The sequence below is a fragment of the Trachemys scripta genome, chromosome 1, assembly GCF_013100865.1.
Source record: "Trachemys scripta elegans isolate TJP31775 chromosome 1, CAS_Tse_1.0, whole genome shotgun sequence".
Classification (NCBI taxonomy): domain Eukaryota; kingdom Metazoa; phylum Chordata; order Testudines; family Emydidae; genus Trachemys; species Trachemys scripta.
Window position 1 is genome coordinate 128132042 of NC_048298.1, and position 25100 is coordinate 128157141.

The following is a 25100-nucleotide window of genomic DNA, read 5'->3' on the forward strand; positions in this document are numbered from 1 at the left end:
GGAGGTTCTTTTCATGTTATGTGGTGGGGGGTGGGTTGCTCTGTGACTTTGTGTCAGGGGAGGGCAGTTAGAGATCTTAAGCGGCGGTCCTTAGGCAGGATCACAGAGCCACACAGCAGGGGATCTGTAACCGTCCCCCCCTGCCACAAACTCACATAGACCCCCCATACACACAGTCCGTATCAGGAGGGGTGACAGGCTCCGTTGAAAGAACCATCCCACCGCAGCGGAGCCTGTCAGTCCTTGAGTTGAGAAGCTGCATTCGCGCGACTACACTACACCCGCTCCGCACCACAGTCTGCGTCCCAGTTTTAAAAAATTCCCGCGAAAACAGTATTAAAGAAAACGGTGTGCTTTAACAAAGTAGAACTATTTTTATTTTGAAACGTGTGTTGGAAGTGGGGTGAAGGCTTCTCTGTACACAAAATTAGAAAGTCACAGGTTACCCTGCTCACTCAGGAACTTTGCTTTCAAAGCCTCCCGGATGCACAGCGCTTCCCGCTGGTCTCTTCTAATCGCCCGGCTGTCTGGCTGTGAGTAATCAGCAGCCAGGCTAATTTCCTCAACCTCCCACCCCGCCATAAAGGTCTCCCCCTTGCTCTCACAGAGATTGTGGAGCACACAGCAAGCTGCTATAACAATGGGGATATTGGTTTCGCTGAGATCACAGCGAGTCAGCAAGCTTCTCCATCTCCCCTTGAGACGTCCAAAAGCACACTCCACCACCATTCTGCACTTGCTCAGCCGGTAGTTGAAGAGTTCTTTTTCAGTGTCCAGGGCACCTGTATAGGGCTTCATGAGCCAGGGCATTAGCGGGTAGGCTGGGTCCCCGAGGATGACTATAGGCATCTCCACATCCCCAACAGTTATTTTGTGGTCCGGGAAGTAAATACCTTGCTGCAGCCGTCTAAACAGACCAGAGTTCCTGAAAACACGAGCGTCATGAACCTTGCCCGGCCATCCGACATTGATGTTGGTAAAACGTCCCCTGTGGTCCACCAGTGCTTGCAGCACCATGGAAAAGTAGCCCTTTCTGTTAATGTACTGGCTGGCCTGGTGGTCCGGTGCCAGGATAGGGATGTGAGTTCCATCTATGGCCCCACCGCAGTTTGGGAATCCCATCGCTGCGAAGCCATCTATGATCGCCTCCAAGTTTCCCAGGGTCACTACCTTTGGCAGCAGTACATCAACGATTGCCTTGGCTACTTGCATCACAACAACCCTCACGGTAGATTTGCCCACCCCAAACTGGCTCGCGACTGACCGGTAGCTGTCAGGCGTTGCAAGCTTCCAGAGGGCTATGGCCACTCGCTTCTGGACAGTCAGGGCTGCTCGCATCCGGGTGTCATTGCGCTTCAGGGCAGGGGACAGCAACTCACAAAGTTCAAGGAAAGTTCCCTTCCGCATGCGGAAGTTTCGCAGCCACTGTGATTCATCCCAGACCTGCAGCACTATGCGGTCCCACCACTCAGTGCTTGTTTCCCGTGCCCAGAATCGCCGTTTCACAGCATCAACATGACCCATTGCCACCGTGATGTCCTCGGCGCTGGGTCCCCTGCTTTCTGAGAGGTCTGTGCTACTCTCAGACTTCAGGCCATCACCGCGTTGACGTAGCCTCCTCGCCTGACTTTTCTGCATCTGCCTCAGGGCAACCTGTATGATAAGCTGCGAGGCGTTGAGAGCGGCCACAACTGCAGCGATGGTTGCAGCGGGCTCCATGCTCACAGTGCTGTGGCGTCCGCGCTGTCAATGACTGGAAAAGTGCGCGAAATGATTTCCCGCCGGCGCTTTCAGGGAGGGAGGGAGGGCGGGAGTGATGGACGGATGACGACAGTTACCCAAAAGCACCCTGGCCCCTTTTTTTTTTTTACCCAGAAGGCATTTGCGGCTCCACCCAGAATTCCAATGGGCGGCGGGGACTCCGGGAACTGTGGGATAGCTGCCCTCAGTGCACCGCTTCCAATGTCGACGCTTTCCCCGTTAGTGTGGACTCACAAAGTCGAATTACTGTCCTTAGTGTGGACACACACGTTCGACTTTGCAATATCGATTCCAAATATTCGATTTAAGTAAAATCGAACTACTCTCGTAGTGTAGACAAGGCCTAAGAACCTAATCACTCTGCATTTAAGGTCTTAATCTTTATTAAGTATCAAATTGTCTCCAACATAAATTACATCCTGATTATGATAAGTTTCAAGAAACCAGACAGCCATTTAAGGACAAATTGTTTTATGTACAATATCTTTGACTTTAGTCTAACAAATATAGTACCTTTTACTATTGGATTTTTTTTTAAACTTTATAAACATAAAAAGCAATAAGTAAAACATCAATACCAAATAAAGCATTAAAAAAGGTAACAAATATATAATTTTAGAAATGCTTTAAGAATGCTAAAGTTAATAACAGACATTTGTAGAGTGCAGAGATCTTCTTTGTTAAATCGCTTAGACCATTTCTCTGGTTCTGCGGATAGCACAGCAGAGGATCATACTGAAGATCATGCCAAAGATCTGGAAAAGGAAAGCAGACTCATTTAGAATATATTATAGGATTAGCTTTCTGGTGATGCAGCTCTCCCAAAAACATAAGTGTGGGTGCTCTTGCTCTCCCTGGCCTCTAGGCCAAGTTACTTCCACTGTGTGTGTTCTTTATCACAGATATTTATTCCCTACCCCCAATTATAAAAGCCACCACCATGACCTCTCTTTGATCTTAAGGGCAAGGGAAGGCACAAAGCACTCTCCCCTGAGAGAGGAGCAGATAACCTGAGGTGCCCTCAGCAAAAAGTTCCCCACCCCACTCTTGGGCAGCACTGTGTGGAGGGATATCAGGTTGTGCATTGTCCAGCTACGCTAGGAAGTGCTGACTTTCCACCAGTTTCTTTGGAGACAGCATGCAGGATTTTAGTGAGTTATTAAAAACAGTTGTTCTTAATACAGCTTAGTCTCATTCTCTGCCTGGCACAAATTTCCAAGTGCCCGAGCACTATATTATCCACGAGAGGAGGCAAGATACTCTAACTTCAAACTAAACTTTTTAAAAATTCAATTTCTTAGCCAGTTTTCATGATGTGACTGGCTGGGTAAACAGCTAGCAAAGAAGAAGGGGAACACACTAGTAACAATCAGACTTTTCTCTGGGGTGGGGTGGGGTGGGAGAGGAAAAAGATGCAGTTGTATTATAGTCAAAAGTATCAGTCTTCAATTAAACCTCTCAAGTAAAACAAAATAAAGGGAAAACATACACAATTTTTGCTCTTGGCTCACAATTCTAGGGTCCCTAGCAGAGTATTTAGAGTGAAAACTAAAGTACCAAAGCATAGCTGTAAATACCATTTGCTCAGATGGCAGACTCCATAGTTTAAATCAATACAAGGCACACACTGTTGTACTGAAATCATAGAAGCAGGATTGTTCTTGGTGACATTTTTGTGTGAGGAAGGGTCAGAGGATTAGATCCTCATTGTAAGGTATCAGATCAGTGGAAAAAGTACATCTTAACTTGAGAAGGCCATCACAATTTCCCCATCAGATTTAATTGACCGAAAGGATCAAGAAACTTACCATTACCACAGCAATACCAATGCCAACTGCTGCAATCACATTCAATTTAGAAGTAAAGACCTCCTCAATGGCTGCAGGGCATGACTGAAAAGAAGAAAAAAAAGGGTGGGGAGCTTATCTAAAGTACTGTTTTACATATATGCGGTTTTGGCTTACAAAATTATGTGGTACTATGAGCAGCACTACACCTTGACCTGATCCAACAGCACATGCTGAATCTGATCCAACTACAATAGAAGCAAATATTTATCTCCTGAAAGTGGCCTGCAAAGAAGGGTGGGAAAGGGGAGGCGGCTTGCCTTTAAAAATGGATGCACAATTTTTTTCCCCTTGCTTCTATTATACACTAAAACTTTCAGGTCTTTTCTACCCTAGAAGAAAAAGGCCTTGTCTAGGGTAGGCTTTTCCCACACTAGAATTTCCAGCCACTACTGCCAGTGATTTAGCAACAATGGTGGAAATACTAGTGTATACACGTTACCAGCAGCTAACTTTTTAGCTGCTACGTTGCCTAACCCTGCTTGGAGCAGCCCTATACAACATAGTTAATACTCTAGTGGCTGACCTGTGCTAGCACTTGAACTGTTACTACAGTTTTAAAGTAAGTGTCTCGTGTACACTACTCGTGGTAACTGGAGAATTAGTGAAACTGTAACATCACAAGTGACTGAAAGCCAAGCAACTGTGGTCTCATCTGTATTCAAAGTTGCACCAAACTAAATGTGTTGTTTTAAACTAGTTAAACCAGGGGTCGGCAACGTTCGGCACGCGGCTCGTCAGGGTAAGCACCCTAGCGGGCCGGGCCAGTTTTATTTACCTGCTGACGCGGCAGGTTCGGCCAATCGCGGCCCCCACTGGCCACGGTTCGCCATCCCGGGCCAATGGGGGAGGCAAGAAGCCGTGGCCAGCACATCGCTCGCCTGTGCCGCTTCCTGCCGCCCCCATTGGCCCGGGACGGCAAACCGTGGCCAGTGGGGGCCGCGATCGGCCGAAGCTGCCGCGTCAGCAGGTAAATAAAACTGGCCCGGCCCGCCAGGATGCTTACCCTGGCGAGCCACGTGCCAAACGTTGCCGACCCCTGAGTTAAACCAATGCAAAGCCCTATGTGGAGCCTACGTAATGAGCTAAAGCACTGTTTTGTTTCAGAATTTAGGATTCAAAACTCATTTCCCACAGTGGTTAGATCTGTTTTAGGCCACAAGTTTTGTTGAACTAAGGAAGCAGGGTTTCTGTAATGACAGAAAAAAAAATTAAAAAACAAAACCAAACCAAACCAAACCACCACACACAGGAATGGGTCATTAGCTTACTGCAAAGGCTCTACCAAGACATCCAGTGGGCTGCCATTAGTCTAGCTCAGTGATTCTCAACCTATTTACCATTGTGGGCCGCATCCAATACTACCCGTATGGCCCTGAGGATGTGACATGGGACACAGCTCTGTGCTGATTGGGCCGCAAGCGGGCCACAGGCCACCGTTTGAGAACCACTGGTTTTGACCTGTTTGGCACAAGTGACCCTGCCAGGAGTTATGCTCTCACCAGCATAGCTCTCAGGTTATAGGGAAGTCTTACCCTCCAAATTAAACTTCAGATATTTAACACCATTGTAAAGTCAGTCTTACAATATGGTGCTGAAATTTGGAGACTTAAGACCTTACTAATCTAAACTCCAAGTTTTCATAAAACGTTACCTTAGACAAATCCTCAATATCAGATGGCCAGAAAATAAATAAAGAAATATACAAAAAAAGAAAGAAAAATCACACATTAAGAACTCTATTAGAGGACAAAACAGAAATGGATAGGACAGGAAACGACCAAATGAAAATGGCTAAGACATACATGGAGGTAACACCTGAACATTGTAAGAGAGGCATTAGTCTGAAACCCCCAGGACAAGAGGGGGATGAGGTGGACCATGGATAACATGGAAACGCACAACAGAAAGCTATCAAAAATGACACAGGAAGAAGCCAAGACTGCAGCAGGAGACCAGCAAAGATGGAAGTCAATGGTGAAGGCCCTTTGTTCCGCATGGAATACAGAGGCATAAGAAAAAGAGAGAGGAGCCTGAAATTATAACTCCCATAAAAAAAATTGGAGAAGGTTGCACTTAGATGCTTTCTTTCTCCCTATTTGAGGTACACAAAAATAACTGTATAAACTATACTATTAGTGGTAGCAGGCATCATATCACTAGAACGTATGCTAGCACAGTAAGCTGAATGTTTAAAATAAATAAGATTCAAAATTCTACCATTTATCTGGTTTCTGGTCTCCCCACTCTCTTAACCCCAGCAACCCTCGAACACTCCCCAGTAGCCCTTTGAATTCCAACTGACTCACGCAAGCATCACAGGCTTTTAAGTGGAGATGTAGGGACACGTAAAGCTGCTAGTCCTTACAGAGCACTCTAAGTTGTGGTTCTAATTAGTATTGCTTCACCTTGTGGGATACCACATACTTGTAAAAAGCACATACTTGTAGTAACCCAAACAATGGGTGGATGCCGTAGCACCTAGAGCAGTGGTTCCCAAATTGGGGTTCGCAGAACGTTACAGGGGGTTCGCAAGAAAAAATTCATTAATGGCGGCCAGAGGACCCTGACATTGGAGGCAGCAGGTGGGACAGCAGGGGAGACAACCCGAGCGCCAGGGAGAGCAGGGCCGTGCAGTTGGGGCTGGCAGCCCGAACCCTGCCCCCATCAGCAGGGGAGCCGGCAGCCCGAGCCCCAGGGAGAGCGGGGCAGGGCAGTTGGGGCTGGCAGCCTGAGCCCTGCCCCCGTCAGCGGGGGAGCCGGCAGCCCGAGCCCCAGGGAGAGCGGGGCCGGGCAGTTGGGGCTGGCAGCCCAAGCCCCGGCGGTCAGCGGGACCTGCAGCACAAGCTCAGGGGAGCTCAGTTGACCGGGGCGGTCAATGGGGTCCAGCAGCAGGAGTCCCAGGGAGTGTGGATCCGGCTGCCCAGACCCTGGCGCGGGGCGAGTAGCCTGAGTCCTGTGGTGGGCAGGGTGGCAGCTGAGACCCCCAGGCCTGCAGGTGGCAGCTCGGACTCCTGTCCTTGTCAGACAGGGGAAGTTGGTATGGAGGGCAGAGTGAACAGGGGCAGTGCTGTACGTGGGGGGTGGTCCAAGCTAATTTGTCCTTCGCAGGACACCCTCCTAGGGAGAAACCTCGTGGCGGAAGAAAAGCTGTTTGGGAGCCAAACCAGCCGGAAGCACATTGTAGCCAGTGTAGCTGTGTTAAGGTGCCTCTGTAAGTGTCATTCTCTCTGGAGTGCTGTTTTGCTTCAGTGAGACTTGAGTGAATCTTCTCATTTTCTAGTTTGTTGGTTGTTAGCAGTGTCTATGTGTTGTTTTTATTAGAACTTTTGTACACAAGTTCAAAGGATAAGTGGCTGAAAAAGGAAAGTGTAAAGACGCAAGAATCAGCTAGTGTTTCCTCAAGGCCACACTGTGGAAAATCTATGTCTAACGATCATGATGGTCCTGGAAAGTCACTTACAAAGAAAAGAAAATATGATGATTATATAAAATATGGCTTTACATGCATTGGTGATCAAGAATGTCCAAAACCCCCGTGTGTGATTTGTGGTGATGTTCTAGCAAACAGCAGCCTCAAACCTTCTCTACTTCGGCGCCATTTAGAAACTAGGCATCCTGCACAACTCGACAAGTCTGTTGATTTTTTCAAGCGAAAATTAGCTGAGAGGAAAAGTGACATTACCAGTTTTATATCTAAAGCAAGTACTGATAATGAAAATGCACTTGAAGCATCATACCGCGTGAGCTACTGAGTAACAAAAGCATCAGAAGCCCATACCATAGCAGAGAGCTTGATTGGTCCATGTATAAAAGACATAGTTCATTGCATGCTCGGAGAAAAGACTGCAAAAAGGATTGACATGGTACCTTTGTCCAATAAAGGTACCATGTCACGAAGAATTTATGACATGTCAAATAATATAGAGACATAATTGTACATAGAGTGAAAAATAGTCCATATTATGCTATACAGTTGGATGAATCAACTGATGTAGCTAATCTGGCTATTTTGCTACTGTTTGTACGTTATGTGAATGAAGGTCTGGCTGAAGAAGACTTATTGTTTTGCCGACCATTGGAAGAAGGTACAACTGGAAAAGATATCTTCAATCTGACTAATGCATATTTTCAAGAAAAGGAAATCGATTGGTCTCGTTGCCTAGGCATTTGCACTGATGGGGCCACATCAATGACGGGGAAGTAGCCTGGATTTGTAGCTCGAACAAAAAAGGTTGCATCAAAAGTCTCTTGGACTCATTGCAGCATCCATAGACAAGCCCTCGCAACAGAACGCGTGCCTGAGGGACTGCAGGTAGTGCTGCACAATGCAGAGAAAATGGTGAATTTCATAAAATCACGGCCAACAAATTCCAGAATATTTCACGTACTTTGTGAAGAAATGGGTAGCATACACAATTGTCTGTTGACCCATACTGAAGTTAGATGGCTCTCAAGGGGCAAAATCCTGGTGCGCTTGTTTGAGCTTAGAACGGAAATCCTAGTTTTTTTTCCAACAGCCACCCTTTCCACCTTGCCAGCTGTATGGAAAATAATGTCTGGCTCCAGAACCTAGCTTATTTAGCAGATATTTTCTCAAGAATTAATGACCTACATTTATCTCTTCAAGTCTCAATATAACAGTTTTCAATGTGCAAGAACGAGTTGAATCCATGATAAAGAAGTTGCAGTTCTGGGAAAGTTGTTTGGAAAACAATTAAACTGAGTGTTTCAGTAATCTTCAGGACTTCCTGGCAGAACATAAACTTCAGTTGGATCAGTGCACTAAAACCAATATAACTGCACAACTAAAAGGACTTTGCACAACTTTTTAGTGAAATCAACAGCGTGCCATCACTGTTAAATAGTATCAATGGTCAATGAGGGCTGGCTGGAGAATCTCACCTACATGCTCGGGGTTCTACTGATCGCCATATTTGGGGTCGGGAAGGAATTTTCCTCCAGGATAGATTGGCAGAGGCCCTGGAAGTTTTTCGCCTTCCTCCGCAGCATGGGGCGGGGGTCCCTAGCTAGAGGATACTCTGCGACTTGAAGTCTTTAAATCACAGGATTTGGGGACTTCAATAGCAGAGTCAAGGGAAAGGGGTTGGGTCAGCTTTTGTGGCCTGCATCATGCGGGAGGTCAGACTAGATGATCATAATGGTCCCTTCTGACCTTAAAGTCTATGAGTCTATGAGTCTAACTTTCAGGGATTACTTTCAAGCTATATCAGGCGATAATGACTGGATTCACAACCCTTTTGATGATATCACTTTCTCAACACAGATATTGAACACTGAGGAAAAAGAGAAATTGATTGAGATCTCCTGTGATTACGAACTGAAAAGGAGTTTCAGAAATCTGCCATTGATCAACTTTTGGCTGAGTTTAAGAAACGAGTACCCCTTTCTGAAAAAAGCAGAAAAAGCTGCTGCAGTTTTGTTACCATTTTCAACAACATACTTATGCGAGAAAGCGTTTTCCTCGTATGTACATCTGAAAACAAAATACAGAAACAGACTTGATGCCGTACCAGATCTGAGGCTTTAACTTTCTCCAAAGGTTCCAGACTTCAAAGAGCTATGCAGAGCAAAGCAAGTGCATCTATCACACTGAGGAAATTTAAATTTAAAACCCTGGAAATATTCATTTTTAGGAGATTTCACAATTTAGAGAAAAGGGTTCGCGGGCTGTTAAAGTTTGGGAACCACTGACCTAGAGGATACAAGTGCCCACAAAAAGTCAGCAGCACAGTTTTATAGCTGCATCAGCTAAATTGAAGGCGTTGATAGAATGCATGTTAATCATGAAGGAAATGTGGTTGATGTACAACACTGTATCTGTACATCTGAGAGTCTCTCGCTGATTTTACTTGAAAAGTGAATGCATATAGCACCCATAAATACATGGATTATAAGCTGGCAGAAGGAACTTCAATGGCAGTGTAGAGAGTAGTTTTGTTTTTTTTTAAATAAAAAGGAGAAGAGAATTTGTTGGAATGATGGGAAGGAGAAAAGGCTGAGTTGTCCAGAAGGATCCTACAGGGATCTGCATTAACCTCAACTGCTGTGCACCTTGACAACAGGATTTCATGGGGTAGCCAGAGCTGAAGAGCACTTGCTCCATATGATGTGCTCACCTAGAGGAAGCCCACCAATTTCCTCCATGGTTAGTGCTGTTTTTCCCCCTCATTAAATTCAAACCTGCAGTTTCATTTTCACATGCTCTGTCCATCCCAGCTGCAGAGCTATGGCTGCAAAGCCACAGTGCAGCATTGCTGCAGACCCTTTGAGGAAGGGGAAGGAAAGGTTGTGAAGACCTGAACACCAGCATGCAGACGCTCTGGGTGAAATCATGGCCCATTGAAGTCAGTGGCACAACTCTCATTGATTTCAATGTGTATACGACTCAAGTTGCACAGGGATGTGGTCAAGATTTTCTATTGGTCCTTAGAAGGCTGCATCCTTTGCCAACCAGACTGGTAGTAGAGCCCCCCCAACAGTGAGATACAAGTGGCTCTGCATCCTGGATTATATATATATTTGGGGGGAGGGGGAGAAGGAGGGAGCCTTTCCAGGGAAGGGGATTATCTGGCCCATAGTTCATTTTTCAGTCATGTGCTTCTCTAGCCTGTTCCCTGTCAAATGTAGGTGTAATGGCAGGGAACCACTATATGCAATGAGTTCAGTCTTCAGTTACCTGTAATGTAATTGCCTCCAATCCTTCCTTCTTAGGGCAGGTGTCTAGTATCAGCTGATCGAAAGGAGGTGTCAAACCACAACAGTTTAGCTACAAGAGAACATAGAAACAGTAAAATCTTTAGGAACCTTGATGCTTTAGATTTTTATCTAAAACAACAAGCAAGACAGGTTACTTTATACTGGTATACACAAATATCAAATAGGAGAGTTTCAAATATTTAAGTTACATCAGTCAGTTTGACTGTGCCACTAACAGTTTTATTTTAAAATAATGTCTTTGTTAGCATTACATTAAGAGTGAGAATTTGAACAAGTCAGGAAGTAGAGAGTTCTTTTAACAGTAAAAGTAGTTGCATTTTTGTCACGTAGCATATATCTAACAGTTTTGATCACAGTTTATTTTATAAATGACACAACATTGCTACAGGAAAGTTTCCATTCTCAAAAAAAAAAAAAAAAAAAAAAAATTCTTTAAATCTACCTAGAAGAGCAGAAGTGTTTGTGACTAAATCCTGTGTACAGTTTGCTACTGATATTATCTAATGAAGTCAGAGGAGCTTGTTCAATAATCTAGTTGGCTTGTGCAGTTCCACATTTGTGCAAAGATGGCATCACACTGTTTACATATGCTATTTCATAGCACAACGGGTATGCAGCTAATGTATCAGAGTTACTACATTGTACCCAAAACGAATATGTATATTAAAAGTCAGCAAAAATTGATGATGTATTCTGAAAGCTAATCTGGTCATCGAAAACTTGGTTTATTTTTTCCCCCAGTCTTAGCAGAGAAACTTCCATTGAGGGTCAGTGACAAATGAAGTTTTAGACTAAAGATGTCTGAACAGTTTGTTTGCAAAAATAAGTCTCTTAAATGGGGATGGCTCAAACTTAAAAAACAGTCATGAATTTGGGCCAAGACCAAGTATGTGAGACGTCCTAAATTCCAGACCCAAAGGAAAAGTTTTCAGATGTTCAGGAGCTCGCAAAAAGTAGGGACTGTTAGAGCAAAGACCTTTTTAAACTTTAACTCTATAGTCTTTGCCACCATGAACACCATTATTAGAGACTAAAAAAACCCAACACACTGAGAAAAAACTATTAAGTATTCACACAAACTGTCATCTCTGTAGACTGAAATTGCCAAAACTGAAGGCTAGACATCATAATAAGAGATGATGTTTCACTTCATTCTTAATGTATTATGCCCGGCTTCTTAAAAACAGACATCTTGTACATTTAAAAGAAATAAGTGTGACCATATACTTACCGCATGTTGAAATGCTTTCAGGGTTTCTTTAGCTGCTGGCTGACTCCTCTTATCATAGGTTTCCTTGTAAAATTTCTTTACTTCATCAATAATCTACAAAAAAGCGCAAAGGTATAACCCTGTTTTAGCTTGACTTGTGTTACTTATAGTAAACTTTTTCAGGACAAAAAGTAATTAAACCAGCTATTTTACAGTTTAAATGTTCCATCCTAGAAAGAGGTAATCACCCTCCATTTCCAAAGAAGTCAGCATCATAGGCCTCTAAAAATATACATGACCCTTAGAACAACAAGGAGATAGCAAAAGGAGGAGTTGAGAAGAGAGGTATATAGCAAGATCAGGGTTACAACAGTGAAAGATGTTTTTCCAATTTGTGTTTTTGGTTCTGCTCTGATACTTGACTAGGAGTAAGAAGATACCAGCTTTATAGTGTCCCTCTAAATCTTGAGGGAATTTGATGGGGATGAAAACTAAGACTTCATCCATTGGATACACGAGCACAAATCTTTACTTATCTAGCCTTGTTTTAGCAATGGACAAGTTTCTCTGTTGTACAAGAGGATGAAAAACAAGGGAGGCTACCAATTCAGACATCTCCATAGATGCTTAAATTTTTTGGGCCCTGATCCTGCCACATATGTGTTTGCTTAGCTTTGTGCATTTGAGTAGTCCCATTGAAGTTAACTGGGCTACTCATATGCCTAAAGGGTATGTCTACACAACTTGAGGCAGCAAGCCTTGGTGCCTAGGTCAACAGACTTGGGCTAGCAGGGTTCACACTAGTGTGCTAAAAATAGTCGTGTAGATGTTGCGGCTTGGGCTGGAACTTGGGCTCTGAAACCTAGGGAGGGGGATGGACTTCACAGCCTGAACCACAACTTAAAAGCACTGACTATATAGCTACTTTTAGAATGGCAGTGTGAACTTTGCTAGCCAACGTCTGTTGACTTGGGCTGGGAGACTTGTTCCTGTAGATGTACCCTAAGTGTTTGCAGGATTGGGGCTGAAGTCAATTACTATACAGAGCCTTAACTGTAGTAAAACAGAACCTTGCTAATTTGGTCCAATGCCTGGGAATCTCCTCCAGAGTTTTTCAAAGTTTAAAGAGCATGGATAATGCATTAAGATATACTCTGTATATTAGAATAATTTCAGTTTTTAGATTATAGTATATTGTAGTACATAATAATAGGGACTTTCAGTACAGAATCTGTGACTGAGGGCTTGTCTACACAGGGAGATTTACCAGCAGAATACAAACAGTATGATTATACTTTTACATTTATACTAGCATAGCTGCCTATCTAGACACACTCTTATTCTGGAATCAAAAAGTGTCCGCACAGGGAACTATAAAGGTATCATGCTACTGATAAATTTCCCCATGTAGACATGCCCATAGTCTTTGCTGAGAAGAGGGGAGAGACTGCATTGTTGTGGAGAAGTATAAGGGTTAAGAAAATTCTCCTGTATCACGGGACAGTTAAAAAGTTTGACCCATTATACCGCCTGCATCTTTGGGAAAGATATTTTGTGTTTACATGCCAGTGAAACAATTATTTGTCTTTTGCGTTGTCCTATTAATTGTGTGATCTTAAAACAGCCGAACATGTTTTCAGTTCTTGAGGACATTTTCAGTGCTAAGAGCTTGCAATAGTCAAAAACCTACCGTCGTTTTATTTGAAAATCCCCAGATGGCAACAGCTACTTCAATGGCAAAAATTACGAGAAGGAAGGCAAAGAACTAGAAGAGAAGAGAGATTTAAGTAATTAAAATCAAGGTGTTTATTGTGAGTACTTTGCAAAGAGTAGTTTTTTCAAATTAGTTGACTTAAAATCCTAAACATCATCTCTAAAGTACAATTACTATAATCCTATCAAATGATGTGACATTTCAATGGGTAAATTGTAAAGCATTTCCTGAATTAAAGAAATAAATTACATGTATGGGGGGCGGGGGTGCAGAGAGAAAGAAGAGGAAACACAACTAGACTTTGTTTCTAAACATTTTTATTTTGGGATGTGGTGTTACTTTAAAGCCAATTCCAGGATCTTTACTTCAGAAATTAAGTGGTGATGGAATGGTGGATTTAAGTGGTGATGGAGACAGGTTTTACATCTTTAAGCTGGCTCTGCAATATGAATGGAAAAATAGTAAGGATTATGGCAGCGGGAGACTTTAGAAGCAACACGTGGGTGCTGAATGAAAGAAGCCAGTCACATGTTTTGGTCACTATTGAACTATGGAAACTGAACTAATGGTGTATTGTCATTGCTTTAATTCTATTGTATTGTGGAGCAGCTACAAGATGTTGAGGTCAGGCAGAAGTGTGAAAAATCCACCCCTCTGAGAGACGTAGTTAAGCCGATATAGCCCTAGTTGTAGACAGCGCTATGTCAATAGAAGAATTCTTACACTGATTTAGCTACTGCCTGTCAGGAAGGTGGATTAACTACAGCAATGTGAGAACCCCTTCCATAGCTGTAGAATCTACACTGAAGTGCTACAGAGGTGCAGCTGCATTGCTGCATGTGTACCGCTGTAGTATAGACATAGCCTAAAGGCTGGTCTACACTTTAAACTTATGTTGGCATAGCTATATCCACTATGGGTGTGAAAAAAAAAAATCACATCCGACCCACACAGCTACGCTGACAAAACCTTCATGCAGATGCAGCTATATCAACAGAAGAGTGCTTCTGTCAGCATAAACAGTGTTGTATGGGGAGGTTGTGTCCATACACATTGGCAGCAAAACTCCTGCTATCAGTGTACATTGCGTCTATGCTAGGGGGCTATGCCAGCACAGGCTCTGTAACACTGGTCTACAATTTTTGAGAAGTCGTCTGCTTCAGAGATAAAATGTGCTATTTATTATGTACTTTGATGTGCTGAATTCAAATATGACAATGAAAACAACTGATTGGCTACTGTTTCTAAGATATTTAAGTTTTTACATTTTATGTCTATGTATATTGTGTAGATAGTAGGTTTACAATTTATGATTAAAACTCTAGGTCTTTTCATGTGTTTATGGTTGCTTTACATGATAATATTTCACCTGTCCTGTTTATGTAACACTTTAAAAATCAGCAAAAGGGTTATATAAATCAAATTTATTATGAAACAAAAGGCAAAAAACTATTATGTACATGGTTTAGTCCTATTCAGTGTCTACTCGGCGCTTCTTGGCTTGTCTCTTGTATTCATTAAATAGAGCATCTCTTGTCACTGTCCAGCAATAGTCTGCAAACATTGATGGACTCCATTTGCCCTGATACCATTTCTCTATTGTTGCAATGTCCTGGTGAAATCGCTCGCCGTGCTCGTCGCTCACTGCTCCGCAGTTCGGTGGAAAAAAAAAATCTAGATGAGAGTGCAAAAAATGTATCTTTAGTGACATGTTGCAACCAAGGCTTTTGTATGCCTTGAGGAGGTTTTCCACCAACAACCTGTAGTTGTCTGCCTTGTTGTTTCAGAAAAAATGTATTGCCACTAACTGGAAGGTTTTCCATGCCATCTTTTCCTTGCCATGCAGTGCATGGTCAAATGCATCATCTCAAAGAATTTCACAAATCTGAGGACCAACAAAGACACCTTCCTTTACCTTAGCTTCACTTAACCTTGGAAATTTTCCACGGAGGTACTTGAAAGCTGCTTGTGTTTTGTCAATGGCCTTGACAAAGTTCTTCATCAGACCCAGCTTGATGTGTAAGGGTGGTAACAAACTCTTCCTTAATTCAACAAGTGGTGGATGCTGAACACTTTTCCTCCCAGGCTCCAATGACTGTCGGAGTGGCCAATCTTTCTTGATGTAGTGAGAATCTCTTGCACGACTATCCCATTCACAGAGAAAACAGCAATACTTTGTGTATCCAGTCTGCAGACCAAGCAAGAGAGCAACAACCTTCAAATCGCCACAAAGCTGCCACCGATGTTGGTCATAGTTTATGCACCTCAAAAGTTGTTTCATGTTGTCATAGGTTTCCTTCATATGGACTGCATGACCAACTGGAATTGATGGCAAAACATTGCCATTATGCAGTAAAACAGCTTTAAGACTCGTCTTCGATGAATCAATGAACAGTCTCCACTCATCTGTATTGTGAACGATGTTGAGGGCTGCCATCACACCATCGATGTTGTTGCAGGCTACAAGATCACCTTCCATGAAGAAGAATGGGACAAGATCCTTTTGATGGTCACGGAACACGGAAACCCTAACATCACCTGTCAGGAGATTCCACTGCTGTAGTCTGGAGCCCAACAGCTCTGCCTTACTCTTGGGTAGTTCCAAATCCCTGACAAGATCATTCAGTTCACCTTGTGTTATGAGGTGTGGTTCAGAGGAGGAAGATGGGAGAAAATGTTGGTCCTGTGACATTGATGGTTCAGGACCAGAAGTTTCATCCTCTTCCTCATCTGACTCAAGTGAGGATGATTCTGGTGCATCAGGAATGGGCAGCCCTTCTCCGTGGGGTACTGGGCGTATAGCTGATGGAATATTTGGATAATGCACAGTCCACTTTTTCTTCTTTGACACACCTTTCCCAACTGCACCATGCAAAAGTAACAATTGCTGGTATGATCTGTTGGCTCTCTCCAAATCATTGGCACTGCAAAAGGCATAGATTTCCTTTTGTTGTACAAGTGTTGCAGCATATGTGTGGGGCCCACCTCTTGTCCTGATCTCCAATTTTGCAGCCAAAATAAAGGTGATAGGCTTTCTTAACCATAGTGGTTATACTGTGCTTTTGTGATGCAAAAGTCACTTCACCACAAACATAGCAAAAGTTATCTGCACTGTTCACACAAGTACGAGCCATCTCTGCTCACTTTGGCTAAACAGAAATATGTCCCTTTGCAAAAATCAAACACTGACAAATAAGAGACCACGACACTGTATGATTTCTAGAGCGGATATAGGGCAATTTGTTCAGCAGAGTGATGTAAACTTTGTTACGACTGCATCATCCATGACGTCTAGGGATAACATGATGCTATTCATATCATGGATGACGCAATACCAGCTTCAGATTGCATCATTCATTGTTTTGCCTAAAAAGCACATACTGTCCAAACCCAGTCACAGATTTATTCATAGATCCAGTCAAAGATGTATTTTAGTCATTTCTGGTTTAAATTGAGATCCCTTCCCTTTATAACTCACTTATCCTCCGCCATTCCCAAGTCAAGGGTCGTATATACTGACCCAATAGCATATCTTGAAAACTAGAGCCAATCAACAATGTTAAGCATTATTTTCGTTCTCAGTGACCCAGAATTAATAAAGTTTGACTACATTTATTTCAGAAGCATTTTGGCTGTAGAGCAGTGTAATGTAGATATCGCCTACGTCCTTCTTCTCTCACAAGTGTTCTTTCCCAATTTCTGTCACCACTGCTGCTCTAAGATCCATCAACTCAGATCATTTTAGGCAATAGAAGTTGCACTATGGGATGTTTAGTGACCTTAAGAAGTCAAAAAGCGACCTTTGTGTCTCACACAAAGGAAGTCTGTGTGTTTAACTAACTACCAGGGAGAATCAAATTGCTGCTAGCATTTAAAAGCATTAAAGAAAGGGGTGGAGGGAGGAGTTAAAATATCAGAAAGCCAACACGTATCACTTGAATCTTCTGGAAATGAATTTTTTCCTTGACACAGCAAATGATGAGTAGTTCTTTCTCCTAGCTGTAATGGAAGCCTGTGTTGATATGCAGTTAATCTTGTGAAGATTTACAGAAGACTTTATGCACAGTATTTAATTGTGAGACATGGAGAGGCTGATAGGATGTACTAGTTTTGTATATAGGTGAGTAATGCTATCCTCCCATAATTCACTCAGAAAGAGTGGTGCCTACGACTACTGGTAACTATAGCAGTTCTTCTATTGGCTCATATGGTCGAGGGCTGTGCTTTTGAAGATGAAAACCAAGGTTCTAGTCCCATGTGTGCAATTTATATAATTATCTATTGTCTGCATTACATGTATTGGTTATACAGTATTCAGAATAAAATGCATAATAGTGCCATTATTGACACGGTCCATCAGTTCTGCATTCACGCATCCCTCATCTCATCTTTTACCTCTTGACTGTTGCAGCACATATCAATATTTTAGCTTGCTTTGTCTGAACAGAATATGCTTGATGGGGAATAGAGCAAGACTTGACTTCAAATGCGGGTCATTTAAATTTTGTATTATGTTAACAAATCTATATTAAGAGAGAAAAGTAAAGCTTCAAAACAAGTGATAACTGGAGTGAAATAGAGCTAGAATCTGCTGCCCGTTATTCCTATTGCATATGCCTGACATTCCCACTCTCGCCTTATTAAAATGCTTGAAAGTTCCATTTGCAGAACACATCCCAGCCCAAGATCAAATATTACCGTAAACAAAAACACTTACCAAGCCGAGCATGCACTGCGACTCTTGCACTGCACCACAACATCCCAGGAAACCAACTAACATCATGAGTGCGCCAGCTCCAATTAGAATATAAACTCCTGGGGGTAAAGGGAAAACAAAGCTGGTGAAGTACTCACCAATAAGGGATTGTAAGATTGCAGTTAGTTTTTAATAGATTCCTCAGGGCAATAGCATTTGTAAGTAGTTGCCTTTGCCATGGTTTAAGTTCCTAAGGTTGAAATTTTCAAAGCAGTACAGGGGATTCTTTAGAGTGAATGTATCTGAACATGCAGCAAAAAGGTAGTGAGGAAACAAAAGTTTCTGTTCAAAGTAGCAATAAGATGGGTAACTCCTCTGCCACTCTTTTCACAAGTCATTAAGCCCAGAGTTTTTTTAGGACACATTATTAATAGGCTTGGCAAGATTCAATGTAAAAATAGACTGATGTCAGTAAATATTGATTTCAGCTGACACACCAAACACCAATGGATATTTTTTCATTTATAACAGCAATGAGTGCAGCCTTCCCCTCCTCCCTCATGTGCGCGCGCACACACACACACACACACCCCTTGTTGCTGCAGAGATTGCGTGTCACTGGCCACACAGCAGGGTAGAGAGAGCCCTCTGCAGCTCCACTATCACAGAAGAGAGTGAGAGTGGCTGTGGCAGTGGAGCTATAGAGGGCTTCCTGCATGGCTACCCGGCCCATGACACTGGTCCCCGCAGGTACAAAATATGGGGACGGCTGCTGCCCTGGTGGGGCAGAGCAGAGACCTTCAGCCAGGGCAGTGAGGGGAAGCCACCCCGCTGCTGAATGGCTCCCTCCCTGGGCAGGAGTCATTCAACAATGAGGTAGCCTCCTTCACAGCCAGGGGCTTGTCGTCCTCCTTCTGACGGCCCTGGCCTGGGGTCTTGGCTCTGCCAGACCAGGATCCACCTTGCACCTGTGTGTCTTGGGCTCCTTGGCCACACAGAATGCCCCATGCAGCCCTGCCCTAACCACCCCCACAACTGTAAAAGTCAAAATAAAAAAAAAAAGTATTAATTGCCAAAATTGCAAAATAAACAAACAAATCTAATTCTGCCAAGCTATTATAGGCAAAGGGCAGAGAATGTCAGAACCGTGTCTCCAAACCCATATAGGGAAAACCTGGAATTATGCCAGAACCAAATCCTGCAAATTATTCTTTGTAGAATCATGGGCTGGGCTGCAATTGTTCTGATTGGAGGCAGACGAGGTTGGCAATTTACCTCTAACCTAGGGTTTACTGGCTCCACAAGAATGTGGGTGGAAGGAAAAAAGAGTTATACCCATCTGGTATAGAGTTTAAGAGCTGTTTTTCCTTTTTAAATGAACGAGTGCCTTTTGGAATCCTCTAGGCACATGAACATAACAAAAACTACAATTTAGCTTCCCCTGCCTTTTAAAGAGAGAAAGGGAAAGAAAAAATCAGCCACCCACACACAACAAGAATTAAGTGACTGAGTAAATTGACTATGGTGCTCTGTCCAACTTAGGAAGTGGCTACTTGAAAGGGGTGGAGATCAGCCTGTCCTAGAGTAGGGGACCCTCCAGTAAAGACTTCCTACTTCCAGTCCCTGATACACAGTACAAAACCAGGAAATTGTCAGCATGAGTACCATGGCTGATCAACTACTGCAACTTAACATTAATAATCAATGCACAATTTAAAAATATATATGCAGAAAACTTTGGAGCTGTCCTACAAGTTTCCTGGATGTGAACTGACAGACTAAAATACATAGATAGAGTTAGTTGAAACTTGGAATTTCCATTCTGTAAGAGATTCTGACATTTCAAAAAGTTTCCTCTCATCCTAAATTGGGATGGGGAGATGGATCAAAATTTTCTGCAAAACAAGAAGTTTCTGGAAAATTTTGAAGCTTGACAAAAGTGAAGTACTTTGTTTTGACTTTTATAATATAAATTATACAAAGTCAAAATGAAGCACTTTGACCTTATTGAAGAAAAATATTAATGTTTTGCATTGACGATTGCAATTAAATAGATGTGTTCCTCTGAAATATTTTGATTTTGTCAAATCAGAATTTTACAGTGGAGTGTTTTTCCATCAGAAAGTCTTCAACTGGCTCTAGAGACATTGAAGTGGCAGATTTGCTTCATGGATGCAATGAAACAAGTAGCAGACAGCTGTTTAGGAATAGTGCTCATGAAGAAACCAGATCGAATTCTAAGAAGTTGTTGCACCACAAGCCCAGGTGGACTTTAGTATTTTATCTGAAGCAGCTTAAGCCCTTAGGGAGCCTGTTTACATGACTTGCCCAGCAGGGCTTTGTTGAGATAGATTTCTAGAATGGGGAAAATATTGAAAGGAGGATTAAAGGTGGACATATGACACCATCTGTGAGAAGAATTCAGGAAGCAATCATCGGACTAGCATATCCTTGAAGAGATAATGCAATTCCAGTCACTAGGGCAACTGGAGTCACTTCCACCAATAGATTCATAGATTCCAAGGCCAGAAGGGACAACTGTGATCATCTAGTCTGACCTCCTGTATAACACATGCCATAGAACTTCCCCAAAATAATTCCTAGAGGGTGTTTTTTGTTTGTTTGTTTGTTTGTTAAAAGGAAAAACAAAACAAGAAAAGCCCACACCACCACCTAATCTTGATTTCAAAATTGGCAGTCATGGAGAATTCATCATGACTCTTGGTAAATTATTCTAAGGGTTGATTACCCTCACTGTCAAAAATTTACACCTTATTTCCAGTCTGAATTTGTCTAGGTTGCACTTCCAGCCTTGGATCATGTTATATCGGTTTCTGCTACACTGAAGAGCTCATTATTAAATATTTGTTCCCCATGTAGATACATATAGATTGTAATCAAGTCATCCCTTACCCCTACCCTAATCATTCTTGTTATTCAAAAAAAAGGTTATGGAACAGCTTCCCTATGAGGAGAGATTAATAAGATTGGGCCATTTCAGCTCGGAAAAGAGACGACTAAGGGGGGATAAAGAACTAGGGGTCACCAAATGAAATTAATAGGCAGCAGGTTTAAAACAAACAAAAGAAAGTATTTCATCACACAACACTCAGTCAACCAATGGAACTTTTTACCAGAGGATGTTGTGAAGGCCAAGACTATACCAGGGTTCAAAAAGAACTAGATAAATTCATGGAGGCTAGGTTCATCAATGGCTATTAGCCAGGATGGGCAGGGATGGAGTCCCTAGCATCTGTTTGCCTGAAGCTGGGAATGGATCACTTGATGATTACCTGTTTCTGTTCATTCCCTATTAAGCATCTGGCTTTGGCTACTGTCGGAAGACAGGATACTGGGCTAGGTGGACTTTGGTCTGACTGAGTATGGCTGTTCTTATGTTGATAAGCTAAAGAGATTGAGCTCTTTGATTCTATCACTATAAGGCAGCGGTTCTCAAACTGTGGGTTGGGACCCAAAGTGGGTCACAACCCCTTTGAAAGGGGTCACCAGGGTTGGCTTAGACTTGCTGGGGCCCAGGGCTGAAGCCTGAACTACACTGCCCGGGGCTGAAGCCAAAGCCCGAGGGCTTCAGCCCTGGGCAGTGGAGCTCAGGTTGCAGGCCCCCTGCCTGGGGCTGAAGCCCTTGAGCTTTGACCCCCCCTGCCCAGAGTGGTAAGGTTCGGGCTTCGCCCCCTGCCCCGGGCAGTGGGACTCGAGCAGGCTCAGGCTTTGGTCCCCGCTCCTGGAGTTGTGAAGTAATTTTTGTTGTCAGAAGGGGGTCGTGGTGCAATGAAGCTTGAGAACCCTTGCTATAAAGGATAAGATTAGGTCATGGAGGTCTCGGATTCCATGACTTCCAGAGACCCAGGGCCGGCTCTGGCTTTTTGGCCGCCCCGCCCCCCCCAAAAAAACGTGGCGGCCAGAACGGCAAAGCAAAAAAAAAAAAAAAAAAACCTGCGGGGGGGGGGCAGGGGGATCGGCTGGGGAGGGGAGGGGGGAGGAGGGAGGAAGTGAGAGAAGGGGGCAGCCAGGGCTACAGCTCCGGTCGGCGGGGAGGGAAGGAAGAGGACTGCCCTGCAGGGCGCTCTGGTTCTCCGCGCCGCCACCCCCTACAGGGCAGCTGGAGCGGGGGGAAAAAAAAAAAAAAAAAAGCGTCCGTGCCACCCTAGGATTGGGCAGAATGCCGCCTCAAACAATATGCCGCCCCAAGCACCAGCTTGCTCAGCTGGTGCCTGGAGCCGGCCCTGCAGAGACCTTTGTGACATTTTCCACCTCACCCCTGCAGGGGGGCCCTGGAGCTCTGAGACCTCATGGGATGGTGCATGGTGGCCCCCTCCCCCACCTTCATCCCCCCTCAGCCCCTTCCCCCCCCATTATTTTTATTAAAAGTCACAGGCAGGTCACGGGCTTCCATAATTTTTTGTTTATTGCCTGCTACCTGTCTGTCACTTTTACTAAAAATAACCATGACAAAATCTTCACCTTAGCTATAAGCATTATTTTCCATTCCTTTAATCATTCTCGTGACTCTTCTCTGAACCCTCTCGAAATTTATCAACATCCTTCTTGAATTGTGGGCACCAGAACTGGACACAGTATTCCAGCAGAAGCCATACCAGTGCCAAATACAGAGGTAAAATAACCTTACTACTCCTACTCAAGATTCCCCTGTTTATGCATCCCGGAATTGCATTAACTGTTTTGGCCACAGCTGATTATCCACCATGACTCCCAAATCTTTTTCAGAGTCACTGCTTCCCAGGGTAGAGTCTCCCTTCATGTAATTTTGGCCTACATCCTTTGTTCCTAGAAGTACATATTTACATTTAGGGGTATTAAAACCTATGTTGTTTGTCCCCAGTTTACCAAGCGATCCAAGAGGTTAACCTCATACCTGAGAGATAAAATGTCAAAGAGTGGTTCAGAAGGAGCTTTCAGCAGGTTGAATACTCTGACCAGCTCTAGTTCTAGCCCCCATTCCCTTTGTGAATCCACAGAGAATATAATTTTGAATAGAGGAATTTGGGACTCTTCCTACTGGTAGATGCAAGATGGTACTTCAGCTCCCTTCACACTAGTGTGTAGAGGATAGGATGCAAACTCTTGGAGGAAATGAATCTGTGAGCTTATGAACAAGTCCCTCAGGTTCTATGGAGGCTATCTCATTTGAATATTTGCCAAGGCTACCAAACATATTACTGCATCAATGAGGCCCAATGTGCACAAGCATGATCCTTGCTGAGACTTTCTGGTTCTGGAGCATCTTCTGTGACAAATCACGATGTCCTGGGGTTTGAAAGCTTTGACACGAGCCAGGTCTATCAAGAGTCATACATACTCTTGTTGCCTCTAAGTTCAGACGTTGGGAGCTTAGTAATAACTTTTATTGCACTGTAATTTTTTCAAGTCACTGCACAAATAGTAACTCGGTTTAGAATGAAGCTCTAGTGACTCTCATATCCTGCTGGAGATATAGACCAGTACTTGGATCCCTTCCAAGGGATTGTCCTTCATCAGCCAGTCCTCCACACAGGGAAACACATGCTCTATCTCATCATGTCTAGAGAGGTCTCTAGGACTGGTAAGCATAGTGTAAGCACAGACGCACACACATCTCTAATGCCAGCCAAAGAGGCAAAACTGATCTATTAGTGCTCTTCTTCTATGGGATATCTTAGATCTCCACTGCATGTTAAACCAGTGTATGTATGTGTAGGCATCTGCACGGTACAAAGCACATAGCTAGCTGTCTCCCTGAAAGAGAGGTGTGCTTATTCCAGACTCACCATATTTACCTGAACAACTTAAAATCTCAGACAACAATTGAGTACTGCACTCTGGCACGTCTTTGTGAAGGTTAAAGAAGACAGAGTCCATTATCAGAAAGTTCTTGGTACAAAGGGAATTTATGGTACTCAAATTACTTCACTGCTTACCAGTATAGAAGTTTGAATTGTTGGATTCCATCTCAAAGATACTTTTTGTCTGCGTATCAAACCGAAGCCATAGTCCAATTGCAAGGACTGCAGTTCCTAAAAGCTGTATGAGTAAAGAAAAAGGTTGTTAAAGAAATAACTATTATGCTGTTACAAATGTAGGTGAGGATGATAATTTTACATATTATTTTTAGACTAATATTATTATTATGAAGGAGAAGGAGGACATTGCTTGTCATTTAATTTCCAGAACTAAGATGTTATTTTCATTTTGGCATATTTACATTCCAAGTTGGTTCCGTATTAGTCTCCAGCTTTGTACATATCCAGCAGAGTATTTCACAAGTTTTATTGCACCATAATTTACAGATCAAGCTGAATGTCATTCTTGTTCCATACTGAAGACATGTTACGTATTAGACTGTGTCAACTTGCTGGGTTAGGCTAGGTCTACACTACCCGCCTGAATCGGCGGGTAGAAATCGATCTCTCGGGGATCGAATTATCACGTCTCGTCGGGACGTGATAATCGATCCCCGAATTGACGCTCTTACTCCACCAGCGGAGGTGGGAGTAAGCGTCGTCGACAGGGAGTTGCGGAGGTCGATTTTGCCGCCGTCCTCACAGCGGGGTAAGTCGGCTCCGATACGCAAATTCAGCTATGCGAATAGCGTAGCTGAATTCGACCTATCTTAAATCGACCCCCCCCCCCATAGTGAAGACCTGCCCTTATATATTTCCCACTTATCCTTGAACCCAACACTGCTTTACAGAGGACCTATTGTAATCAGGTTGAATACTGCATCATACTGATGTTTTCACACAGAAGACAACTTTGTAATATGCTGAAGACCATGCTTTGTAGGCAGTTTTATTTCTTCCTATATGAAGACCCACTAGTAATTTCAATGAATTAAGGGAATAGCCAGATTTATGTCATGTGATGTTCAGTGTTTCTGGCACAGTGGTAAAAATAAAAACTCTTCATATGTCTGCGGAGCTCATCAGTCCAAGGCTACCCAGCATAAAGTAGGAGCTAAGCAAAGGAGATATGTGGGCACATTGTAAGAGGGGTAAAAAATACAGAAGGCAGTGACAGAAACACTGCTCTATCCTAATCTGAAGTTCTGCATCCAAAATTGGACCAAAAAAGGTGATCTGCAAACAAAGAACCAAGTCTGTGTACCCAAGGATC

General features: G+C 43.3%; 1 protein-coding gene across 1 annotated transcript in view; it reads right to left on the reverse strand.

Annotated features, from left to right (window-relative positions):
• Window positions 1-2126: 2126 nt before the first annotated feature.
• CD9 (CD9 molecule) overlaps window positions 2127-25100 on the reverse strand; it is a 39489-nt gene continuing 16515 nt past the window's right edge. Inside the window, exons 2-8 of the mRNA XM_034784796.1 lie at window positions 23906-24008; window positions 17991-18088; window positions 13250-13324; window positions 11581-11673; window positions 10309-10398; window positions 3570-3653; window positions 2127-2516 (exon numbers count right to left, since the gene is read on the reverse strand). Coding sequence (XP_034640687.1) covers window positions 2451-2516; window positions 3570-3653; window positions 10309-10398; window positions 11581-11673; window positions 13250-13324; window positions 17991-18088; window positions 23906-24008 — 609 coding nt within the window. The 3' untranslated portion in view covers window positions 2127-2450. The remainder of the gene's footprint in view (window positions 2517-3569; window positions 3654-10308; window positions 10399-11580; window positions 11674-13249; window positions 13325-17990; window positions 18089-23905; window positions 24009-25100) is intronic.